The following is a 14,396-nucleotide window of genomic DNA, read 5'->3' as shown; positions in this document are numbered from 1 at the left end:
CCTACTTCATACTTGATTTATTCCCTCATTAAAACATTGTAAACATGAGTTTATGGTCTCAATCACTAGTTTCAAGACTTCTTCAATTAAGCATGATGTTAATTTAGTAAATGATGGTTCATTTAGAATTAAATAGACCATAAAGCAGGGGATGCTTTAAGGTGTGGCTACCTTGTGATTGACATGTCGCTACAACAGCGTGTTCTGGTCAGGGTGTTGTCCATGTTTTCGTCTCCAATCGTTAACTCTTTCACAGTGTGTTTTCAGTTCATGAAAGTTATTCGTAACATTTTGGTCGCCTAAAAAATTACATTTGGTTGTACTTTGCTGCACCCTCTCGTGTCACCTCTCGTTGGAAAAAAACCCAACATGGAACATGTAGAATAAGACAGACTCTGTTTATTAAGAACTGATCTTGTAGAAAAATCAAAAAAAATAGCAAATCTTACAAACTAGTCATCAAAAATATTTACTTCCTTTTACAACCAAAAAGCTTCTGGAGGGCATACAAGTACAAAAACAACATGCTAGGATGACAGTTTATCATCAGCCAACCACAATGTCCTTGAGCGAGGCGCTCTGTGAAGCTATCGATAAGCTCAGCTGAGTGAATGAAACATCAATAAAGTACAAAATTGACATCTTTATCTTAAAAAAAAATCTAGTAGAAATGCTCTGAGAACTCTGGATAACACATGTGATCACTGTTATGACATAGTCATTACAAAGGAAAGACAACATTGAATGTGCTTCCTCCCACTTCCTCAATGGAAATTTCAGTACCTTGCCAGTTCTTGAGCGTTTCAGCATGTTTATTGCTTTCACTCTCAACTATGGCTTACATGTATGTACAGAGCGCATTTAACAGCAAATACTCTGCTAAGAAATCAATAAAACAGTACAATATGTAAGAATTCCTTTACAAAGCAAAAAAAGTGTGTATAACCATGGTAATAAGCCATATTGTCTGCTCTAATTTCAAATCCCTAACATACATTTGCCCCCGTTTTTTCCCCCAAAATCAAACACTCTACTGTACATTATGTTCACAGTGAATCCAACTTCACATGAAAAAGACAAAGACAGAAAGTAGTACATTCACTTCTGCAGAATTCTAACTTTGGCTTGGAAACCATGAGCATGTTGCTGGTCATCTTTACAACCTAAGATCTTTTATCCCCATATGTCGCCATGCAGAAAGAAGCCAGTTGAACTCATGAGAGCTCAGTTTAATTGACTAGTCTGGAGAATATCCACTAAAAGCCTCAACACCAGCAGATGGAAACCAATCAGTGAATTAGGGGGCGTAATTTGAACGACAGTCCCAACAGTTCATAGGTTAAAGGTCAGGGTGTGACCTGAACAGGCGTCCTTAATATAAATGCAAATAGGTTCTGAAACTGCATGGTTCTTGTCTAAAATGAACCAAGAAATCAAATTTGATTAATCATTTTTAGGAGAATGGTGTCTTTCCATAATAATATTGGGAAGCAAAGACCAATGACTGCTTACCAATCAAGTGTAGGAACCACCGTTGGGGACGTCTTTGCTAAAGAAGGAACTAGTTCGTAATCAATTGCACCTCCTAGAAACAACGCCTTTGTCTGGTTGTAGATTTCAAATGGCAACCAATCATTTTATGTCATTTGCCCACTGATGTAATAACCCAAGCAAATGCCCACTGATCCTTACTGGGCCAACACGGATGAAGCAACATTTCTGTCTTTGCAAGGCTAAACAAGACCAACATATTCCTCGGAGCTGCATCTGTTTATTTTTTGACACCAAAAATGTCACTCCTTTCAGTCACTTTGCCGGGTTGCTTTGATCCAGTCAGCCAAAGTTGGATAGTGGCCTTCGGATGCCATGCCGTTGCTTGAGTACGGATTTTCCTGATTTTTAAGAGGCTGGGTGTTGCCACAAGCATCTTGCATCATTGGATTCATGTTGATGCCGTTGCTTATACAACGCGGAAGCAAGTTGGTATAAGTATTTTCTTGGCTTTCCCTCGGGGATTGCATGACGGAAGCATGGGTCTCTTGTAGCATTGTGATCTGGGGCTCCTGCTTCAGCTGGAGGCCAGTCTGAGGCCCTCCTCCCACCAGGCTCTTCAGAAAATCGTCCCCTTCCATTTCCCCTACGAAGGAGAAAGAGCCCAGCCCCTGTGACCCCCCTCCACCTCCAGGCACTGACTCGTTAAAGGTGTTCTGGACTGGATTATGGGTTGTGAAATTGGACCACGCAGTCGGGAGACCCTGGTTCTGGTTGCCTGGATGGTTCTGGGGCCGGGTCTCGGGCGCGAGGTCCTCCCTTTGGTGCTGCAGCTGGAAGAGCGTCTGGGACTCGAACTGGCTCATCACAGCGGCTTGGGGGGCTGCATCCAAGCACTGCAAGTCCCTGATGGAGAGCTGAGGGAGGGTGTTATTCTCAAAGCCGCTGTGCTCCACCCTTTGGGGGTAACCAGAGCCACGGCTTGCCTGCTGTTGCCTGCTGCCATTAGGACGTAGAAGATTGCTCATGGCACCGGACGGGTTTATGGTGACTGTATCCATTGAGAGTGCTGGGTTGGGATTTGCCCATGAATGGCTGACTGGCACAGTGGGAGCCTGTGATGTCATCATAACGTTCTGAGCGCCCGGTTGGAAGGGCGGGTTGAATACAGGAGGTTGTTGGGGCATCGAAGGTGTGGGCTGTGGCCTCGCGTACATGTTGCTGAGGTCTGGAAAACATACATCGACATTTAGTGTGACAGCAGGGCAGTACTATCCTGATCTGGATGGAAGTGTTGTATATTTTCTGGCCTAACACCTAACCGTTGCAATGTGAGGGAAACAAAGCAGTTACCTTTTCGCATGTGACTCATGGTACTCTGTGGCACCGCCTTTGGCCGGTTTATAGTCAGACCAGTGAAAGGAACACCTAAAGAAAGGACAGACACCTTGGTTACAATGCACACATGTACACTGAATCTCCTACATGCACATGGGGACATATGAGATGGGCTGTGTTGATATAAACAGTGCCGTAACTCGTACCTGACAGTCCAGATATCCTCATCAAGTGCTCTCTTCTGCGCTTTTTCTCATTGTAGCCGTAAGGATCTAATGCAAACACAAAATGTTCACATGTATCACTCGAATCCACATGGGACTCCCCACCCAGTTCCTGAAAACCGCCAGCGGACACCGACCAATGGCGAGAGTTTGAGTCAACAGCAGAAAGAAGCAGATCTCTGCTTACCTTTGTCGTCGGGCAGGTATCTAAAATCCATCGCTTCGCTGACTTCCTGATCGGAAGGCCGGCGCAGCTGCATGTGCACGGTGACCGACTCCGTCACGGAGGTGTTATAATAGGAAGGAGTCTTAAAGACGATGGCCACTTGGCGATGAACGTCGGCCTGGGAGAAGGAGCCTTTGGCCTCCCAACCGTCGTCGGAGAAGAATCGCACCTCGATGTCGTCTGGAGGAAAGGGGGATGATGGGAAGACAGCAATGGAAAAACTGAATGAGCATGCAAGGGGATGGACACTATGGCTACGATGTGCAAAATGGATTCATGGATGGAAAACAATGGAGAGAAAATTGATGCCAGATGTGAAAAATTGGTAAAACAACAAAATGATGATTAGCTGATTGCAAAGGCCAACAGAGCGTGGATAGTTTGTACCTTTCTGTACTTTGTCACACAGTAAGAAGATCTCATCCCCTCCCTTGACGCTGCCACTGTTCCGGTTGACCCGACAGATCCTCAGCTCCGCTGTGTTTGGGGCCCCTGAGGATGCAGAAACAAGTTGTAACCATGCAGCCCAACAGACACAAAAAATCAAAGTCAAACTGCATTCTACGAGTGAGATAACATTTGTATGTCCAACAGCGATAATGTCAGAGTCGGCCTTGACCTGATCTCGTTGATGTCCTATTGTGAGCTTTCGTGGCTCAGTGCAACTCGTTCAATATTTGCCTCGGTTTAGAAAAAGACCACGCTCGGTTTACAGTCGAGGCCTCAGCAGGTTGAGTCACACGTCAGAAGAGGAAGTGCTCCATGGCAACGGGGTTGTTTTGAGGCTTAGTGTGTATAAAGAGCTTCCCCTTTCTCAGTGTTTGTGAGGAACACTGAACTCGTTCGCTAAGTGAAACACTCAAAACAGAGTTGAGAGAATAACTACTGGACACATGCACACAGGTCTTGCAACAAACACTTGGGTGGAAGCCAGTGCTCCCCAAAAGACAATTGGAAGTGGTTTTTTTTAATCTTAAAACTATGCAATTTCACATCATTTTAGACCCATTATTATTAGGCTACTATAGGCTAACGCCCAGAAAGACAAAAACATTATTATTATTTTATCATTTACACATACTGAAGCACAGCGTTCATCTGAACATTTAATTCTTCTCGCAGTGTTTGCCTTCTAAAATCTTATTCCGTTAATCAAAAGAGCAGATTCAGAAAACGTTCATTATTTATTTGTCCACAAATCTAAGAGGTTTATGACGGTAACAGTCGGCTAATTATTTAACAAAAGGACATGAGCGTTGATTAGATAAATTACAGCGCTCCGCATTGTTTGTATATTTATATGGCTTACAAGGCAGAAAGCGCTGGCACTGCGCCGCGTGAGAGCGGGGAAAACCCCTGCAATTTACGAATCAGTAGAGAAGCTGATATGGAGAGTACCGGCAGCTTGTGAGAGGTGACGGCGCACGAGGAAAAGTCACGATAGGCCTAAGAGGAAAATAGTGACGGCACTGTGTGACGGCACTGTGTGACGGCACTGCGTGACGGTACTGCGTGACGGTGTGTGACGGTGTGTGACGGTGTGTGACAGTACTGTGTGACGGCACTGCGTGACGGTACTGCGTGACGGTGTGTGACGGTGTGTGACGGTGTGTGACAGTACTGCGTGACGGTGTGTGACGGTGTGTGACAGTACTGCGTGACGGTGTGTGACGGTGTGTGACAGTACTGTGTGACGGCACTGCGTGACGGTACTGTGTGACGGTGTGTGACGGTGTGTGACGGTGTGTGACAGTACTGTGTGACGGCACTGCGTGACGGTACTGTGTGACGGTGTGTGACGGTGTGTGACGGTGTGTGACAGTACTGTGTGACGGCACTGCGTGACGGTACTGTGTGACGGTGTGTGACGGTGTGTGACAGTACTGTGTGACGGTGTGTGACGGTGTGTGACAGTACTGTGTGACAGTACTGTGTGACGGTGTGTGACAGTACTGTGTGACGGTGTGTGACGGTGTGTGACAGTACTGTGTGACGGTGCTTAACGGCCCACGTCGAGAAGAAAAAAAAAGAAAGAAAAGATAACCATGACAGAGATGAGTTTACCAGGAATATATAGCATATTCTATATATATATATATATATATATATATATATATATATATATATATATATATATATATATATATATATACTGTATATAGATCCTTCAATGTGAGCTCTTCTTTGCACATTGGTGGAATTAAAGGTATTCCCCAACCGACACATTGTTGGAGGGCCTACTTTCGTCGATATTTACGCCCCTGGCTTCATGGGTAACTTCTCAATTCTTGCATAGTAAAATGACTTTATGTCAGCAAGTGGAATATTAATAAAAGGCTATAAAACGCCAGGTGCAGTCGCCCTAACGTGACGCAGGCCGAGCTCAGTCGACTCACTGTTGTCGTAGATGGGGTTGGTGACGATGGGGCTGAGCGCTCGGGTGTAGTGGCCGTTCTCGTCCTGCAGGTAGACCTGGATGCACAGGCGCACCACGTTCAGGTCGTACTCCTCCGTCTGCAGCAGCTGCTCACGTGGCACTGAGGAGACACACACACACACACACACACACACACACACACACACACACACACACACACACACACACACACACACACACACACGCACACACACACACACAAACAAACACGCATACATATACATAGGTGTCATTATCACAGCTACAAGAGAGGTGAGAGCACATGATGCTCACTAGAGACAAACAACCTGCAATGTAAGCAATGATCACTTATATGTATTATCAGCAAAATGTGCAGAATTACAGTACTTCTAATGCAAATATATGACCTTTTTACACTATTAAATACTATATTATTGGACTATTATTGATGCATTAATGCGTTAGAAGCATTTTACAGTTATAATTGGATGAGGGGGAGCTTTTTAATATACATATCCATGACAATGCATCATACTTTATAAACTCCCCATATGTTTAGAATGAAAACAATTCAATTTAAACAGTGACTACAGCTGTCAAAATAAGCGTAAAAGGGTAAAAAAGTACAATATTATAAGTATAAGTATTGTAATGATGGTTCATTCAGAATCAAATAGACTGTGGGTGAAGCTGCATCGCAAATCACTTTAATCACAGGATGATACGACGGACCAAATGTGCAGAAGAATCTCGCGGTGAACGATTAATGAGGAACGTGTCGCACCATCAAAGTGTAGATGGGTGGACTGATAGATCCAGTCACATCTGTAGGCTGTCCCCAACACGTCACAGATAAGCTTCTCTTTTCTACAAGCCTCCACAGCCCACACTGTCATCTGCAAACACACACACACACACACACACACACACACGTCACACACACACACACACACCGCCCTCTGAAGTGACGCGGACCTCGAAGGGATAGCTTTATAACTGAGACGCCCCCCCACACACACACACACACATACATACATACATACATACACACACACACACACACACACACTTTGCTTTCACATCTGCCTACTTTCTCTTCCTCCATCTCTCTCAATTTCTATCTATCGCGCTCATGCCGAGGCCACCTCCCGCCTACAATTTGTCACCGCGGTGACGCTCTGCAACGTCACCCTCTGGGTGGAAAGAAGTGCCTGTGTGTGTGTGTGTGTGTGTGTGTGTGTGTGTGTGTGTGTGTGTGAGAGACTGTGTCAGCAGGAGCAAGAGATGAGACTCCCTGCACGAGTAACCATGAGGGCTCCTGACGTGTGTGAAAGTGGTGGGACCAAAGTCAGAGTTCGCCTCTTTTTTGAGTCCTTCGCTAACGTGAAACGGCTCAGTGTGCAACAGCGACACGTGAGACGGAGGGAAACCCCTCGTCCTAACTCGCTGTGTCACTGGGCATGCTCAGTGCAAACAGCCAGCGGTGAGCATTTTTCCCGCCCTGTCGCCGCTGGCACCGGTCCTGAGGCTCGGGTCCAAAGTGGAGCCACGGGTCATCGGTGCAGCTAGTTTGGATTTTGACTCCGTAAACATGTCGACATCGTGGTCTGGTGTCTGATATCCAAAATATTTCAGCTTGGCTCTAAACTTTTGCAACAATGTTCCACATGCAGCATTCAGGCTCTCAGGTTTGCGTGCCGTAGGTGGCAGAGACGGGCCCCCAGCGGAGAAACCGAAGGAGGGAGAAATGAAGACCGCTGCACTGGAGGTAAAAGCAGTGGCGAGTAAATGTGTGTGTGTGTGTGTGTGTGTGTGTGTGTGTGTGTGTGTGGTGGAAAGACAACTGGGCCCACAGTCACCTGGCCATCCTCTCTGCGCGGTTGCTGCAGCTGCGAAGACGGACGAGGTAATTCGCCGCGGCGCCGACTGGGAGGACAGTGACGGTGGAGGGAGGGTGGGGTGGTGGGGTCGTGTGTGTGTGTGTGGGCTGGTGGGCTGTGTGTGTGTGTGTGTGTGTGTGTGTGTGTGTGTGTGTGGGGGGGGGTTATGTGCGAGTGTGGGAGCGGAATGTGACAGCGAGAAAGAAGGGGAGGCAGGTGCCAAGGCCTCACCACAAACAGCGTCTCCACTGCATGACTCACTATTTCACCGAGCTTCACACGCATCGCCCGGTTTGTGTGCGTCTTTTCTGAGGCTGAGGCAATGAGTCCAGACTCCAGTATGCAAGTCAACCACTCGTATATTAACATGCACCTTAACTGGACTGTATCGCGTCACACACGGACGTCTGTGTGTTGTTGCTTTACAGCACACAGACGTTACAGAGGATGGTGCATTGCATTTTGGCAATGGCGAATAAAAGAAAGAGTAAAAGGCCAATGGAGAACCGTCCTCTTCAGCTAAGCAGAGACAGAATCAGAGGAAGGACACGAAGATAACATTAAGGTTTATGGAACTTGGAAATCACCAAACCTCTGCCAATATTACTCAACATCACTCTCCCTCCGGATCCCGCTTGTCTACGCTGTTTATGCTCAGAGAAAAGAAAGAAAACAAGCCATCCCTTGTTACTGCCGAAGCAGAAGAGAGTTTCAGCTTCGCCTTTAAAAAAAAACAACAACAACAACTCAAGAACGTTGAAGCGAAACATCTCAATAAACGTCGACGGAGCTTCTCTTGTGAAAGGCGTCTAATCGGGCCTTATTTGAGCCTCTGTCTGCTGCTGTAACACGACCCAACGCACAGCCACACCTGGAACAAGAAAACTCCATCGCACCATGTGAAAAACATTTAGCAGGTGTACCACCCCAACGCTAAATGACAACGCGAAGTAATACGGAAACGCATTACAACGTCACACACACACACACACACACACACACACACACACACACACACACACACACACAGGATTCAGTTCTGTGTCATCACTAGCACAGGTGAGGTGAGCTTTCTACTGAATTGACCAGTATTAGGTCTCACGCATTATCCACTCGAGTAACCTGATTTGGACCCCCGAACAACATTTCACTTGAGTAAGCAAGGTGGTTGTGTGTGTGTGTGTGTGTGTGTGTGTGTGTGTGTGTGTGGAGTGGGTGGGGGTGCTATCTCCCCCCTGACACAGGAAGTAGCTGAGTTTCACAGCAGAAGTGAGCTGAACAGAGGGGAAGGCTAGCGGGTAAAAAAAGAAGAAGAAAAACAAATAGAGAGGCACCCAGCCGCCTGTAGCGACAGACACATTTAACCTGAGTCCGTGGCGTCTGACCGGTAACAAAAATTTAAATTAAAATGAAATAACATCTTAGAGACTATAAGTGTGTTGCAGGCCTTCCGCTTCTGTGACCTAAATTACCTCCTTAACTGTAACATAGTACTAGCAAGCAGGTAAGACAATAGACATGTGGTCATGTGAGGCTCAGTAGACACAGCATGTCACTAAAAATGTCATCTGGGGTTACTAGGGCTTCATTTCCCACTTTAGCCACCTGTATATGTATATATTTAAATATTATTTGTATATATCTTTCTAAAAATAATCCACAGACCTTGTCTGTTTCCCATGGGAACTATTTTCTTTCTACCATAGTTCCTATTCCTCTTCGAGAGAAACATCTCTACGGTCGGTGTCTCCAAAAACTAGACCACCCACGCCAAAACAATCTCGGTTGATAAATAGCACGACAGGTACGTTAGCTTTTGGGGTGAACTGCCCCTTTAAGTCACTTGCTTTATAAGCCTGTGAGACTCTGCATGCACAGCGTGGGCTCTACGGGATTTGAAGTGAAAGTACGAACTCTTTTGCAAACGCGGAAAGTAGTAAATCAGAGCATTGGAGCAAATAACCTAAGTGTCGAATGTGTGTGGTTAGCAGATATCTGGTGAACTCGGGCTGCTTCAGTCACCACTTGTTGCCACTCGCAAAAAAAATAACACGCAAACAACAAAGCCCCCCCCCCCCCAAAAAAAACCTCAAAGCACATATGTCTAAATCAAATCCAGCTCGTAAACCCTCCATGCTTTTACAGACCCGTAAAGCACCATAAACCTACTGTTATCGTCATCTCTGAGAGCTGGGGGAACCCCCCTCGGGCCTGCATGCCCCCCCCCTTTAATGAATCCTGCATTCCCAGCCCTCACGTGGCATCCCGCACCGCACTGAATTGAGCAACTGTGACTAAGAATGGGGAAGTATGCTGCAACGCCTGTTTGTACACGAGAAGCGCTGCGCCGGAGGACCGCAGAGTGAGAGTGCATTGAGGAAACGGCACGGCTGCACACGGTGCGGTGGCAAGAGAGACGATTTCTGACTCGATGCAAGGAAAAATCCTCTCCGCTGCTTGAGAACTGGGTCAATCAGCATTTGCAAAACAATTATTGTGAACTGTTTTGAACCTGGTTAAGAGTAACAGAAGGAGGGGGGGGGAAGCAACAGCGGCATCAGCAGTAACCAGTTACCAACTGCAATAAGAACAGCAGCTGTACCACCAACAGCAGCAGAACACAAACATATTTTATATACATTTGTTTTTATAAGTTGCTGAACTGAAAAAAAGTGTTTGTCTTAAAAAAAAAAGACAAAGGTGAGGCATCAGCAAAGACGGGAGGGATTCTGACACGCGTTACATTCGCAGCAAGCGTTTTGTCCAAATGTCGGTTTGAAGCTAGCTGACGTTACTACATTTCTGTAAGTTAAGCTTTGTGACAGTATGAGACGTGTCATAGTGGAATGTGGCCACGTCACAAAGCGGTATCCCATTGTGTTTGCAAGTGCCTAGGCTAACTACATTAGCTTGCTAACAGCTCGCTAACTTGTCCAAGCATCCTTTTAGCGGAATGTTTTTAGCTAGCCGCGGGCATTTTGTTAGCGGTTCAGCCATTTGTTGGCGTATTGTGGCGCCGATTGTTTTCCCCCTCCGGAGGCTGTGCAGGTGTACTAGTCGGGCTGATGACGTTTTGTAGTCTTATTTAGCCGCCACTTGTTAGCTACCGCCTTTTAAAGTCAAAATTCACGATTCACGGTATTTAGTGACGTATTTTGTATCGCAATTAATTGCATGAACAAAAAAAACGCCCCCTGCCTTTACTTTTGTTTCACGGTAAAAACAAATCCCATGAAAGGACCAAAACCAAACTTTTATAATTTTCTCCCCTGATCCCATTGGTTCTACTGAAAATATAGATCTTTTAAAAAACAAAACCACAAATATATAGCTGCACTTTTTAAGGGCTCCTAAAATAGGTGGGCACTGCAGCCTTTATCAAATCAAATATAGCATAGTAAATAAATAGTGCTAATTTGTTGTGGACTATTTTCAGCGGTGGATTAATACACATTGGGCGCTCTAGTGTAGTTTACCCAAAGTGAAGCACGGAAGCCATGTTGACAATAATAAAAGCAACGCGTGGCTCCTGATGTGTACTTAACAGCGCCGGTCAGGCTCTAAAGCACACATGTTACTACACTAGTGGGCTGAAATGAACAGACATGAGACGGGAGGACTCACCATTGAAGGGGTTGATCCCTCGGGTCATCCTCTGCACGATCGCGTCTTTCACTTCCCTCCTCCTCACGCACTGGATGCCCAGGTTCTGGAAACTGCATGAATAACACAATACAACACGGGGCCGTGAGAAATAGTGAGGGGCTCGTACGGTGCTGACAGGAATGAATAAACAAAACACACGGAGCGAAGTATGATGGCTATGATCGCGTGTGAAGTTGCTGGTGAAGGTCAAAGCGATAGTGCACTCACCCCAACCCGTCTGACTTAAACAAAAAAAACTATTATTCAATGATGAATGTTTGACCACAATCTGCAGGAGGATTAATCTGCATAGAAGGGCTGAGATTAATGTAAACTTACTACATTAATCCACGAAGGATTTGCAATTAAAAGCAACACAAGCTAATGACTCATTCAAACCCCCCCACACTTTCACACACACACACTGACACACACACACACACACACACACACACACACACACACACACGCACACTGTCTGCTCTCTAACACACAGCAAATATGGGTGATGTCACTTGGGGAATCTGTATTGCCACCTTCATCACAGACCTGGTTTGACAAATATGCTGTGTGTGTGTGTGTGTGTGTGTGTGTGTGTGTGTGTGTGTGTGTGTATGTGTGTGTGTGCGTGAGATCAGCTGTGTGTCTCTCTGTATCCGAGAGGTCACTGATTGACTCGACGAATTTCGAAACCGTCAAGTGAAACACAAAATACTATTAATAGAAAGCAAACTGATTATGATGTAGTGTGTGTGTGTGTGTGTGTGTGTGTGTGTGTGTGTGTGTGTGTGTGTGTGTGTGTGTGTGTGTGTGTGCTGCGACTGTGGGTGGAGAACTCACGCGATCACCCTGCGGTCCGGGCCGAACTCGGCCTCGTAGAATCCGTCCTTGCAGTCCTTCCCCACCAGGTCGTGCGGATGCGGCCGGTACGGCTCGTTCTTCGTCACCAAGTAGACGCGCACTTTGCCTTTGCCGCAGTAATTCAGGATCTGTGGTAAAGAGGGGGGGGGGGGCATTTATTTAGGTAACGCAAACTGGTGCAAAGGACAGAGGGATGTGCAGTTTATGTAGAGACACAAACACAACGTGTGGGTCTTTACCTGCAGACTGGGGTAGGACCTGTTGTTGTCGGAGCTGTTCTTGCCGGGGATGCTCCCGGCAGAGCGACCCTCGCACTTGTACCTGAAGCGCATCCCCCTCTGCTTGGGCTCCTCGTAGATCTGGACGGCCGGCTCGGCCACTGCAGAGAGCACAGATGATGGAGGGGGGGGGGGGGGGGGGGGAGGGGGGAGAGAGAGTCAATGACAGGGTGTGGAGAGGAGCCAGAACCATGAATACTTTCCCCTGTGGTTATTTTTTAACTAAACATGGCTGCTTAACAGATTTTGGTAATTTTTGCTTTTAAAAAAAAAAAAAAAAAAATCTTTACTACTTTTTATTTTTTTTTTAGTTATAGGATCAAATAGTCAAGCTAAGGTATACTTTGGTAATGAATGTGTTTCTGACATGTAATAACCCAGGAGGCATTAAAGGCATAAACATTTTGACTTCAAAAAAAGGACTTGGTTCTAAAACATGTTAGAAAACTGTGAAAAATGAGCAGCACAATATCCTGCAGCCTGGTTCAGTGAGGAGACGCTGCGGTTCTCTCTGTGCCTAAAGGTTTGTTTTAAAAGCGACTCAAAAGGAACAACGTCTGGTTCAGGTTTTGGTGATTTTGCAGAGAGTCTACACGTCTTCGGTTAGAATTGGGGAAGCGTTTGGTCGGAAAACGTTTTCAGACAAGTTCCTGACATACAGTTGGACACATCGTCATGCTTCAAAATGTCTCAGCATCAAATGTAGCCCAAGGCTTCTTTTAAACTGCAAAGCATTAAAAAAAAAAGAAAAAAGGGCAGTTTGGCATTCAAAACTGTCCCACTTTGACCCTTTAGTGTGAGAGAGGAACTAAGACTAATCAGGGAAGTGTGAGTCTTCCAACGACTTGACTTAACACTGAAATGTGTTTTCGTGGACATGACAGCCGAGCGACATGGCCGTGCACACGGTCGCTTCGTAGGCCGGAGTCAAACAAGTCCTGTTGCATTTCTGACTTAATTGAGAAATATGCGTTTGCCACAACGTTTATAGAGAGGAGGATTACAGGAACCTCACATAAACTCACACTGCTAAGCATTATATAAAAAAAAAAAAAAAAAAAAAAAAAAAAAAAAGGAGTGCTTACCAATGACACAAAATGAGGAAGTGAAAGAGGCCATTCTGTGCATACAGAGATTGTTTGGCCTCTTTGAAGCGTTATTTTTTGACACAAAGGTGTATTAAAATGCACTTACTCATGTGTGGATCGTCCCCTAGCATGGAGGGCATAAGAACTGGGAGAGGGAGGCAAAAAGTGATCATTAGCAAGCAAGATACAAGACCGTACTGGATATAGTTGGCGATTAACGTGACCTAGTAATAATAATAATAATGTCACAACAAACTGGTTTGTTGTGTTTTGATGAGCTCGTTCACTTCTGCTAAAGCTGTGCTGACACTTATTCCAGTGTCAATCACTGCAACAGGGAGGACGTTTCACTGCGTTGTTGAACACACTTATGATAAACAGGGCAAAATAGTATTTAATAAAAGAAATAAATCAAGCCCATGTTGCTACTGTACATTCAGGCTTAAGATATGAATATACATACAACTTAAGTCACATGATTATTAGTGTTGATGACGCTCTGTCTTAACCTCTCATCCTACGAGTTACCATCATCATTATTATTAATATACAGTACATAAAGGTGTTGCTACTCACCATCCATGATGCACAGCGCTCTCAGTCGTATCACAGGTTATCGTCTCTTGGAGAACACCGAGTTGAATGAGTGACAGTGGACAGGAAAAGCAACATTTGTTACAGGAGAACCAGCGAGGGGGGGAATTCCCCCTCCGCCACCGCCCCCGCCATCCGAACGGACCAATGAGAGGGCGGCATGACACACGGCAAGGAGAGCGAGATACAGAGAGGGGGAGGAGTCACCTCTGTCGTCACACACTGCGCGTGTGTGTGCGCCTCGAAAGTGCCGCGCGGGCAGTGCGTTACACTCAAAAGATAAGAGACCGGCTGTGGGGGGAATATAATGGAGGGGAAAGGCACGTGAGAAGCAGATTTGCCACGAAAATAAAAGAAACAAAAACAAATTGTA

The 14,396-nt window shown here is 45.8% G+C and overlaps 1 protein-coding gene across 2 annotated transcripts; it reads right to left on the bottom strand.

The window, feature by feature from the left end:
* Positions 1 to 379: 379 nt before the first annotated feature.
* On the bottom strand, positions 380 to 14,080 carry rel (v-rel avian reticuloendotheliosis viral oncogene homolog). Of its 2 annotated transcripts, XM_068727330.1 has the most exons (11): positions 14,006 to 14,080; positions 13,536 to 13,574; positions 12,303 to 12,442; positions 12,043 to 12,191; positions 11,182 to 11,273; positions 5,676 to 5,816; positions 3,667 to 3,771; positions 3,241 to 3,459; positions 3,036 to 3,101; positions 2,845 to 2,919; positions 380 to 2,719 (listed from the first exon to the last, which is right to left on the bottom strand). In XM_068727330.1, the coding sequence occupies exons 1-11, from the start codon at positions 14,010 to 14,012 to the stop codon at positions 1,803 to 1,805; spliced, it is 1,950 nt and encodes a 649-aa protein (XP_068583431.1). In that variant the 5' UTR covers positions 14,013 to 14,080; the 3' UTR covers positions 380 to 1,802. The 2 variants fall into 2 exon arrangements, with proteins under 2 accessions (XP_068583431.1, XP_068583438.1); XM_068727337.1 differs by lacking the exons at positions 11,182 to 11,273; positions 12,043 to 12,191; positions 12,303 to 12,442; positions 13,536 to 13,574; positions 14,006 to 14,080 and adding an exon at positions 6,462 to 8,102.
* Between the last annotated feature and the right edge of the window lie 316 nt (positions 14,081 to 14,396).

This window comes from Cebidichthys violaceus, unplaced genomic scaffold (assembly GCF_023349555.1).
Source record: "Cebidichthys violaceus isolate CVI_PGR_0920_01 unplaced genomic scaffold, fCebVio1.0.p SCAF_10, whole genome shotgun sequence".
Classification (NCBI taxonomy): Eukaryota; Metazoa; Chordata; class Actinopteri; order Perciformes; family Stichaeidae; genus Cebidichthys; species Cebidichthys violaceus.
This window is presented reverse-complemented; position numbering and strand designations above follow the sequence as displayed.